Consider the following 12,067-nt stretch of genomic DNA (forward strand, 5'->3'; position numbering starts at 1 on the left):
TCCCTCGGTGCCCCCCCACTCCCCCCCCCCAAAATAAATAAATCTTAAAAAAAAAAGGATGTATCATGACTCTGGATGTATTAAAAAATATAAACCTTAGAATCAATAAAACAAAGCACTAAGTCATTTTAAAGGTATTTACTGTCTTAGATTAGTAGCTTCACATATTCCTTATAAAAGCATTGATTAGAACTGACTACTCAGTTTCTGAGTTTAATTATATTACAAATTGCTTTATTTTTAACTGGGAAGAGCTATTACCTGGGGAAAGTCCTTAACTGCTGGGAACTGATTCTTATTTTTCAAACTGAGTTTGAAGCTCAATTGCAAATTATTCTTATACCCTAATAATTCATATTAAAAGAAAAAAAGCATGCTATCTCCTAGGGAAAAAATACAATTTAACTTAAGGTCATAATTACAAAGACTAGAAAACCCCTCAGAATTTGTTGTAGAAACACAATCATTCACATTTTTTTTAGCACATTTTCTCTGAGAAAACTAGCCGTATATTTTCTGAAGTAACATTTACTACATGTAAAAGGTCTAATACAAAGTGCCAACTAACCTTATCTTCATTTTGTAATTTCACGTCATATTTGTGAGGCAGAAATTTTGGTGGAGCCCATTTCCTTTCTCCCTTTTTTAATGAAGTAGGGAGTTTTCGTGGAGATCTACGTGCTCTGTCACCTAGTCAAATCAATAGAAAATTAGTGAAAAAAACAAGTCTTTAATTTCATCCATTCATTCATTACTAGTATTCTTAATGAACACCTACTCTGCACTAGGCACTGAGTGATGGGGCACAAAGATGAATCATAAAGTCCTTACCTCAAGCAGATAAAGTCTATGAGTCTACAAAAATTACATTACAATGTGATGAACTACTGTAACAGAGATTGGCACAAAAAAATACTGTGATAGGAGAGAGAAGCAATGTCTAATTTGGTCTGGAAGATAGGCAAAGGAAAGGGCCTAGAAAGAGTAAGACTTGTTCAGAGACTATAAGCAACGAGATAGGTGACTATGATCTATAGTAAAAACTTCAGACCAAAGAGGTAAGTAGGGTCCAAATTATAAATAACATTGTATTCCATTATTATTATTTTTTTAAAGTAGGCTCCATGTCCAATGTGGGGCTTGTACCCACAACCCTAAGATCAAGTCACATGCTCTACCGACTAAGGCAGCCAGGTGCCCCAACACTGAATGCCATTTAAAGAGACTGGAATGTGTCTCGTGGGCACTAAGGAAACAAAGGATTTCCCATCTGACTAACTAGATATATGCTGTGAAAGATCACTATCATGAAAAAATTAAAAGAAACACTTTCAGCAGTTAGAAAACGAATAAAAGGGCAGGTGAGACTGAATCACCTTGGAATCACAAGATACAGCACTAAACATCTGAATCAATGTAACTGAAATGGAGGCTGAAAGAGTCTAGAGGCTTTTAGAAGACAGACATGGTAACCAACTAGATGTGGAAATGCTAACAGTTTCCAAGTTTTCTGCCTTAGGGACCGAGGAGATGAGGGGGTCGTTAACTGAGTAAGAGAATGTTGAAAGAACAGCAGGACAATTCTTTTTTTTTTTTTTAAAGATTTTTATTTATTTATTTGACAAAGAGAGACACAATGAGAGAGGGAACACAAGCAGGGGGAGTGGGAGAGAGAGAAGCAGACTCCCCGCGGAGAAGGGAGCCTGATGCGGGGCTCAATCCCAGGACCCTAGGATCATGACCTGAGCCGAAGGCAGACGCCCAACGACTGAGCCACCCAGGCGCCCCCAGCAGGACAATTCTTGTTGATGTGCCTTGGGAAGATAACATAAAGAGTAAGATGATCAATTTAGCCTTACAGGTGTTAAAATTTGAACTGCCTGGGACAGGCACGTGAAGACTGGGTCTAGAGTTAAAGAGTTAAGCCGATGTGGGTCTGGGAATCATCAGCCTTTATACAGATTAAGAATTTAAACTGTGGGCAGGAATGAAATATAACAATACCCTTGTATAGAAAAATAAAAAGGAGGCAGAACAAAATTCTATGAAAAATAATTTAATGAATGGCAGATGAAAAAAGGAGGTTAAAAAACAAAAAACAAAAAACAGAAAAGTAAGGGTGCCTGGCTGCCTCAGTCAGAAAAGTGCAACTCTTGATCTCGGGGCCATGAGTTGAGTCCCACATTAGGTAGAGGAATTACTTAAAAACAAAAAACAAACAACCCCTCCCCCACCCCCGAAAAGTAGTTGGGAAACCTAGGGAGACTATGGTATCAAGTAAGCTGAAAGATATGAGAGTGACCAACAGTGTTAAATGGAACAGAAAAGTAAAACACAAAGGAGCAATGAGTGAATTTTGCAATTAGGGGGGTCACCTATAAGCTTATTAGGAACAGTTTCAGAGTAAAGAGGCAGGAGTTACACCGTAACAGCATAAGGAATAAACTGATGGTCAGAAAGTGGAGACAACATTCTCAAGAATCTTAACCTGAATAAGTAAGACAGAAATAGAACAATAGGATCAAGGGAAGATACGTTTTTGTTTTTAGAAAATGGGACTTTGTTTATAAGCTGAGAAGAACCATTAGAAAGAGGGTTTAAAACACTGTATAGTAGAGGGACGCTTGGGTGGCTCACTCGGTTGAGTGCCCAACTCTTGATATCAGCTCAGGTCTTCATCTCAGGGTCGTGTGTTCAAGCCCTGCATTGGGCTCCACGCTGGGCATGGAGCCTACTTAAAAAAATACACACACACACACACATATATGTGTATGGATGTATGTGTACGGATGTATGGATGTATATGTGTGTGTATATATATATATATATTATATGGTAGAATAATAAAAGTTTACCCAGCCCTTGAGAAACTAAGAGGGAATGGTATTAACTTTTTTTTCTTTAAAGATTTTATTTATTTGTGAGAGAGAGAGAGAGAGAGAGCGCACAGGCAGAGGGAGAAGCAGGCTCCCTGCCAAGCAAGGACCCGATGCAGGACTCGATCCCAGGACCCTGGATCATAACCTGAGCCAAAGGCATAACCGACTGAGCCAAACAGACATCCCAGAGGGAATGGTATTCAAAGCACAAGTATCTTGGTCAAGAGAAAAGAGAGCTCCCTTCTAAGATGGAGGAACAGAGTCCTACCAAGGAGGTTAGGAACACAAAGCTGAAAAGTTCCTGCCCTAATACATTACTTTTCCCCCCACAAAGTAAAAGGCCAAGTCACATGATGAGAAAATATTTTTCGTACTAGAATTTGCCTATCATATTTCTATGGAAATTCTAATCAATTTTTCCCCTGAAGACATGCAGAATACATCATAACATTAATTCTTTAGCCCACCTACTACTCTTATCAACATACTAGCAATAACATTACATCCCAGTAATTAAAACCCGAACTAAGGCACACACTCTAAAAAATAAGCCAAAGCCTAAAACCAGCAGTTCCTGGTACACAATGCTTAGGTATAAAACAAACAGCTGTAACACATCACTGGTATTCCAATGATCCTCATTCTAGAAGAAGTGTTAGAAGACAGATCAGCCAACACCTAACCAAAACATTTATCAACCTCAAATCTAGGGAACTGTGAATAACACACATATTATAAAACTGTCAAAAAGAAACTGAAAAATGCAGACATTAGCATTCATAACACAGAGTAGAAAACAAAACCAAAGTATCAACAGCTAGGGGGGAGCAGCTACACAACAATCTCTGAAGCTTCCTTGGGACTAGATAAGGACGGCCCTCTAAAACCATCTGCACGTATCCCAAACATCTGGAGACACAAAATAGAATGGAAGGCAGATAGCAGAACGTTTTAATGTAACATTCTAACTCAAACTTTGTGACAGTTAAATATTGAGGTGAAACTCTTTAATCCCCGAACAGTCACGGAGAAGAGAAAAGGGATCCAGTCAAATTCCTTATTTACACACACACACACACACACACACACACACACATGCACGAAGGCCTCAGAGGCTGAAAAGTCTCCCCAGGAAGCAACATCTCAGTTTCTCAACTTTCAAAACATCACTGTTAGGTCTCTAGATCCCTAAAAATTACTTATAGTGTTTCACAATTCTGGCAGCTCCCATCTGAGAGGGACCTAAATTATAGAATACAGATAAAAGGAAGTACCTTAAAAGCACCACATTGGCTTATAACATGAAAAGAAACAGAAATAGAATTATAGCCCCTCCTACTTCAATCACCCCCTTTCCACACTTATTTCCATATTTCCAACTTAGAGAAAAGGAAAGCAAACTTTCTTTCCCATCTTGGGTAGACAGGTATGCGTACACAGATTTCTAAGCAGCCAGAGGTAATGACTTCCCAATGGTCCTAATTGTGCAGGGAGATTTAAATCTTCTTTTTTGGCGGGGGGGAGGGGCAGGTTTAAATCTTAATTCACTTGGTGAATATTTGATTTTCTGAATCATAAATGAACAAAAATATGTCTAGCTATCTACAAAACTCAATTACAAATCTAGTTGCTAGAGAACTGAAAAAGATTTGAGTATAAAATAAACAGAACAGAGTAACGTAACTCACTAAGGAAAGCTAGCATCATACATACTAATACTCTCTCTCCTTCCTTCATCCTCTTTTACAATTGCCTCCTTCTTCTGATGATCCTGAGCAATTTGGCTAGAATTCTCTTTGTCGCTTGAGGGAGAATCACAGGCACCATCTGATTTCTTCTCAGTGGCCTCTTCATCTACTTTCTCCAAAGGATGAATCTTCACAATCCTCACCTTGAGCATTTTTTCCTTCCCAACCTATAAAGGAGACAGGAGAGAATCAAAGACAATAAATAAGAATCAGAAACCTAAAGATATTTAGAATATATTATCCAATATCCATCCCACTTCACCTGACAGAAATTCACTGAAACTCTGAAGCAGCCAAGTACAGTGACTTTTTTCCAACTTTATTTCTCAGACTTCTAACTTGAAATAGGATACCTTAAAAAATAAAATGATCACCATCTAGTTCAAAATTCATGCACCAATGTACTAAGGCCAAAAGGCAATCATTATACTAACCTGACATATATGTAAAATACAGTTCAAGAATTTCCATTTTTAAGAAAATCAACTATACAGGAACACCTGGCTGGCTCAGTAGGAAGAGCACATGACTCTTGATTTCAGGGTTGTGAGTCTGAGCCCCACACTGGGTGTAGATTACTTAAAAATAAAATCTCTAAAAAATAAATAAATATCAACTATACACATGGATATCCAATTATTCTAGAATCATCTGTTGAAAAGACGATCTTTTCTTCACTTAATTACCTTTCCACCTCTCTCAAAAATCAGTAGTGGGGGGCACCTGGATGGCTCAGTCAGTTAAGCAACTGCCTTCGGCTCAGGTCATGATCCCAGGGTCCTGGGATAGAGCCCCGCATCAGGTTCCCTGCTCAGTGGGGAGACTGCTTCTCCCTCTCCCCCTGCCCCTCCCCCCCGACTCATGCTCTCTCTCTCTCTAATAAATAAATAAAATCTTTAAAAAAATAAAATAAAGATTTATTTCAGAGAAAGAGAGAATGCAAGCCAGGGAGAAGGGGGCAGTGGGAGAGGGAAGTCAGAGGAAGCAGACTCCCCGCTGACCAAAAGGCTCGATCTCCCCAACCGGAGATCATGACCTGAGCCAAAACCAAGAGTCGGACCGAGCCATCCAGGCACCCTTCCACATGAACTTCATAATCAGCTTGACGACTCCTACAAAAAAGCTGCTTGGATTTTTATTATTATTTTTTAATTTGAGTATAGTTGAAAAGCTGCTGGGATTTTATTGCAACTGTGGTTAATCTACACATCAATTTAGAAAGAACTGACATTTCAACAATACTGAGTTTTCCCACCCATGAACAAAGGTATATCTATCATTTAAAGCCTTCTTTAATTTCTCTCAGGAACATTTTATAATTTTTAGTGTATGGATCTTGGGTATCTCTTGTCAAATTACTCCCAGAGTATTTCACATTTTTTGACATTACCATAAAGGGTACTGATCTTTCCGGGAGCCTGGGTGGCTCAGTCGGTTAAGTGTCTGCCTTCAGCTCAGGTCATGATCCCGGGATCCTGGGATCAAGTCCCACATCGGGCTCCCTGCTCAGCAGGTAATCTGCTTCTCCCTCTGCCCCTCCCCCCACTCATGTTTTTTCTCTCTCTCTCAAAAATAAATAAACAAAAAATCTTTAGGGACGCCTAGGTGGCTCAGTCGTTAAGCGTCTGCCTTCAGCTCAGGTCATGATCCCAGGGTCCTGGGATCGAGCCCCGCATCAGGCTCCCCGCTCAGCAGGAAGCCTGCTTCTCCCTCTCCCACTCCCACTCCCCCTGCTTGTGTTCCCTCTCTCACTGTGTGTCTCTGTCAAATAAATAAAATCTTAAAAAAAAAAAATCTTTAATGGTACTGATCTCTCTAAATTTCAATTTCCAATTGTTTGTTGTTAACACTGGTTTTCATATTATTTATCTTGTCTTGTATCCCGCTACCCTGCTCATAAACTCACTTATTAGTTCTAGTAGCTTTTATGGGAGATTCCAGATTTTCTACATAGACAATCATGTTGTCTGCAAATAAAGATCACTTTACTTCTTCCTTCCCAATTTAGATGCCCTTTATTTCCTTTTCTTGACATAGTACCACTGACTAGAACCACCAGTACAATGTTAAATGGAGTGGGAGAGCAGACATTCAGTCTTTTGCCATTAGGTATAATGTTAGCTGGACGTTATTCTGTAAATATCCTTTATTAGACTGAAGGCATTTCTATTTGCAGTTTGCTCAGAGTTTTTATCAGGAACTGATGCTGGATTTTGTTGAACACTTTTTGTGTGTAAAATGAGATGACCGTATGGTTTTTCATCCTGTTTATAAGGAGAATTATAAATTTATAACAACTTTGAATTTGTAGGATAAACCCCACTGAATCATGATAAACTGTCCTTTTCCTAGTGCTGGATTTCATTTGCTAAAATTTTGATTAAAAAACTTTGCATCTATGTTCACAAGGGAGTTTTATGAACATAGATTTTTTTTTTTCCTTAATCCATAGTTTTTTCTTTTAATGTGCTTATATGGTTTTAGTATCAGGGTAATGCTGACCTCACATAATAAGTTGCAAAGAATTCCCACCTCCCTCTCCTCTTCTATTTTCTGATAACATTTGTATAGAATTGGTGCTATTATCTTCCTTAAATGTTCGGTAGAATTCACCAATGAAGACATTTGGGCCTGGAGTTTTGTCAGATAATTTTAACCACAAGTTTAATTTCTTTAATAGATATAATAGGGGCTATTAAGGTTTCTATTATTTCTTGTTGAGTGGGTTTTGGTCATTTGTATCTTTCAAGGAATTTGTCCATTTTAGTTGTCAAATTTACTGGTGTCAAAGATGTTCATAATATTTCCTTATTACCCTGTCAATATCTGTAGACTGTAGATATCACCTGATTCTTCATGTTGGTTAATTTGTGTCTTCTCTTTTTACCCTGGGAGTTTGGCTGGAGGTTTATCAATTTTATTGATCTTTTTCAAATTAGCAGCTTTTGGTTTCACTGATTTTCCTGTTTTCTATTTTACTAATTTCTACTTTGATCTTTATTAAATCCTTTCTTTTTCTGTTTTCTTTGGATTTAATTTGTTTTTTTTTCTTATCTCTTAAGGTAGAAGCCAAGGCCAACGATTTGAGACCATTTTTTCCTAATAAAACAGTTTGATTGTTTAGTGCTATACATTTCTCCTAAGCCCTACCGTAGGCAGCATCTCATAAATTCTAACACATTGTTTTCACTTCCATGCAGTTCAAAACATTTTCTAATTTCCCTTTCGATTTTTTTCTCTAATCCAGGTAACTTAAAGGTGTCTTACTGAGTTTCCAATTATCTGTGGTTTCCAGATAGCTATTATTGATTTCTAATTTAATTCCATTTTGGTCACAGTATATTCTTTGTATGACTTGAGTCCTTTTAAATTTATTTACTTTTTTATGGCCCAAAGTATGGTCCACCTTGGAAAATTCTGCACTTGGGAGCAATGTCCATTCTGTAGTTATCAGGTAGAGTATTTTACAAATGGCAATTAAGTTAAGTCAGTTGATAATGCCATTCAAGTTTTCCATATTCTTGCTGACTTTCTGTCTACTTTTCCTATCAGTTACTGAGAACAGGGGTATTGAAATCTCCAACTACAGCTGTGATATCTATTTCTTCTTATAGTTCTATCCATTGTTGTTTCACAGATCTTTTTTAAGCTGTATTTATTTGAAAGAGAGAGAGAGCACACACAGGGGGCGGGGGGTACAGAGGGAAAGGGAGAAAGAGAGAAGCAGACTCCCTGCTGAGTGCAGAGCCCAGATGCAGGGCTCAACCCCTCAACCCTGAGCCGAAATCAAGAGTCGGGACACTTAACCGACCCAGGCACCCCATTTCATAGATCTTGAAATTCTCTTTAGTAAATGCATAAACATAAAGGGCTGCTATGTCCTCTCAATAAACAGACCCCTCTGTCATTATGAAATATTTATCTGGTGATATTTTTTGCCCTGAAATCTACTTTGTCTGATACTTATATAGCCACTCCAGGTTTCTTTTGACCTAATGTTAGGATGGTATCTCTTTCTCCATCTTATTTGCATCTTTCTTATAGGCAGCATATAACTGGGTCTTGCTTTTTTATCCAATCTGGCAATTTCTACCTTTTAACTTAAATGTTTAGATCATTTATATTAAATGTAATTACACATACAATTAGGTGTAGTTGCTTTTTCTTTTTTTTAAGATTTCTTTATTTGAGAGAGAGTGTGTGCACGGGGGGGGGGGGGGGGGCCCGGGCCGAGGGGGAGGAGAGAGAGAATCTCAAGCAGGTGTGGGGCTTGATTCCAGGACCCTGAGATCATGACCTGAGCAAAAACCAAGAGTCAGATGCTTAACCGACAGAGGCACCCAAGTGCCCTGGTATAGTTGCGAAATTTCTATTCAGTTTCATGAAAACTAAAAAATTCTGCTCTTCAAAGGACACTGTTAAGAAAATGAAAACACAGGGGCACCTGAGTGGCTCAGTTGGTTAAGCACCTGCCTTCGGCTCAGGTCATGATCCCAGGGTCCTGGGATTGAGCCCCACATCAGGCTCCCTGCTCAGCAGCGAGTCTGCTTCTCCCTCTGCCTGCCACTCTGCCTATCTGTGCTCTCTCTCTCTCTCTGTCAAATAAATAAATAAAATCTTTAAAAAAAAAAAAAAGAAAGAAAATGAAAACACAAACCCTAATTGGGAGCAAAAGCAAAGCATATACCTAATAAAGAACTTGTACCCAGAATAAAAAACTCTTAAAACTCAAAAACAAGAAAACAATCCAATTTAAAAAGGGACAAAGATTTGAACAGACACTTCACCAAAAGAAATATAAATAAAAGGATAGCAACAAATACATGAGAAGATCTTCAACATTATTAGTTATTAAAAGGATATTTAAGGGGCGCCTGGGTGGCTCAGTTGGTTAAGCGACTGCCTTCGGCTCAGGTCATGATCCTGGAGTCCCGGGATCGAGTCCCATATCGGGCTCCTTGCTCAGCGGGGGGTCTGCTTCTCCCTCTGACCCTCCCCCCTCTCATGTGCTCTCTCTCTCTCATTCTCTCTCAAATAAATAAATAAAATCTTTAAAAAAAAAAAAAGGATATTTAAGAAAAAAATCCTTTGTCAAAAGGTATGTGCACACTCAATTGTATTCAGTAATGCTCAAGTGTTTATCAAAACAGTTAGTAGTAAACCAGCAGCTCCACATTCTTGTCAAAACTTGCCATTATTTTGACTTTTTCTTATTTACTAATCTGATGTGCATAAAATGGTCTTGCTAGCTTTTAATTTGCTTTCCTGGATTACTAATGAGTTTAAACACTTTGTCATATGTTTATGGGCATACTTATCTCCCTAATTTCTCTTTCCCCCTTCGTCAAACTTTTCCTCTTTCACCTTGCAGATGTGTACAGCATATTTTCCTTTTGCCACTCCAAATCGGTCTCCATTCTTCTCTACCTTACTCTGTCCTGTATTATAAGGCTGATCTTTGTGGCATACACCAAAGGGCTCCCTTGTCTAGATTTTGGTGAGTTCAACCCATAGGAAGCAAGAGCAGAAAATCAGATGGTGGAAGAAAAGTGATGTTGGGGTATTTATTCCATTGACTACCTCCCTAGGAAATTGGTTACATCTTACTATCAAAGTACTCTTCTACAACTACATTACTCTTTTCTAATTCCAGTACTCCCTCCCTTGTTTCTTCGGGGTTTTGAAGTGGTAGTCTCTCTACTGTTGATAGCAATCAGGTACTTAACCTTTCCTTGTTAGTTTTCCTTAATCTAGATCACACTGTTGTCTCTTATCTATAGTCCCTTTATTAAATTCAATTCAATTACACTATTTGAATATGCCATCTGTTTCCTGCCAGGACTCTGACTAATGTAAAGTATGTGATTAAAACCCACAGACATTACAAATATAACAAAAAGAACTAGCTAGGAGCTCCAGGGAGTCAAAGTAAATTAGGGAAAAGAACAAGAACTTTGGAACCACACAAAAAGACAAAAGTTTGAATCCTTGTCCCATCACTTACTGGCTACCGTTGGGCTACCTAAGCCATTCCCCTCCCTCTTTTCTCTTGCCAGGCTGCTTTTTCTGAGGTTTTAAAAAAAAGGGGGGGGCGGTGGCTCAGTTGGTTAAGCGTCTGCCTTCAATTCAGCTCAGGTCATGATCTCGGGGTCCTAGGACTGAGCCCCACATCAGACTCCCTGCTTGACAGGGAGCCTGCTTTTCCCTCTCCCTCTGCCCCTCGCCACAGCTCATGCTCTCTCTTGAGCTCTCTCTCAAATAAATCAATCAATCTTAGAAAAAAAAAAAAAAGGCAATATTCACTTTCTCAGCCCCCTTGCAGCTAAGGATGGTTATATAGACATAGTCTAGCCAATAACAGGTAAAGACAAGGGTCGGGGTGGAGAGGAGGGAGTACACACTTCTAGTAAACATTTTCTTACAATGCTTAGGTAAGCATTTTCTCACTCTGAGTACAGTCACAAGTTCACAACCAAGAGGCAACAAAGCTAAGGACAAAACCCAACACCCTGAGAAGAGAAGAGCAGAAAGGCAGAAAGATAACAAAGTATAGGTCCTCGACAATATTATCCAGCCTCTATGCCAAATCTGGTACCACCTGCCTCTAAGACTTACTATGTGAGATAATCAAATGTCTTCATTGCTTAAGCCAATACTACTCAAAGTGTTGTCCCCAGAGTGTCATCATCACACCCCGGAGCTGGTCAGAACTGCATACTTTTAGGCCCTACCCTCGGGGATGGTGCCCAAGAATGTATATTCAGAAGTCCTCCAAGTGATTTTATTTAGGCTAAAGTCTGAGAAGTACTGGACACTGCTAGTCAGCTATTTCATTACATACAGCTGAAACTACTCTTAACTAAAACATATCAATCTGAGGACGCCTGGGTGGCTCAGTTGGTTAAGCGGCTGCCTTCGGCTCAGGTCATGATCCCAGGGTCCTAGGATCGAGTCCCGCATCGGGCTCCCTGCTCAGCGGGGAGTCTGCTTCTCCCTCTGCCTGCCGCTCCCCCTGTTTGTGCTCGCTCTCTCTCTCCCTCTGACAAATAAATAAAATCTTTAAAAAAAAACATCAATCTGAAAGCTATTTTTTTTTAAGATTTTTTTTTTTTTGAGCTATCTCTACACCCAGTGTGGGGCTTGAGCTCATAGCCCCAAGATCAAGAGTCACATGCTCTGCCAACTGAGCCAGCCAGGAGCCCCTAAACAAGTTATTTAAATACTTGAGCCTGACATGCACCCAATGTTTATAGCAACAACATCCACAACAGCCAAATGATGGAAAGAGCCCAGATGTCCATCGACAGATGAATGGATAAAGAAGATGTGGTACACACACACAAGCAAGCATGCGTGCGCACACATGATGAAATATTACTCAGCCATCAAAAAAGAATGAAATCTTGCCATCTGCAATGATGTGGATAGAACTAGAGGATA

The 12,067-nt window shown here is 39.3% G+C and overlaps 1 protein-coding gene across 2 annotated transcripts in view; it reads right to left on the minus strand.

Moving 5' to 3' along the window:
- Nucleotides 1-12,067, minus strand: part of BAZ1B (bromodomain adjacent to zinc finger domain 1B) — a 71,426-nt gene that overhangs the window by 44,416 nt on the left and 14,943 nt on the right. For both annotated transcript variants that reach the window (XM_081819486.1, XM_081819485.1), the window contains exons 4-5: nucleotides 4,593-4,794; nucleotides 569-690 (exon numbers count right to left, since the gene is read on the minus strand). In XM_081819486.1, the coding sequence (XP_081675612.1) occupies nucleotides 569-690; nucleotides 4,593-4,794 (324 nt within the window). The remainder of the gene's footprint in view (nucleotides 1-568; nucleotides 691-4,592; nucleotides 4,795-12,067) is intronic.

Source organism: Leptonychotes weddellii, chromosome 5 (assembly GCF_054177405.1).
Source record: "Leptonychotes weddellii isolate Sample4059 chromosome 5, ASM5417740v2, whole genome shotgun sequence".
In the NCBI taxonomy this organism is placed as follows: Eukaryota; Metazoa; Chordata; class Mammalia; order Carnivora; family Phocidae; genus Leptonychotes; species Leptonychotes weddellii.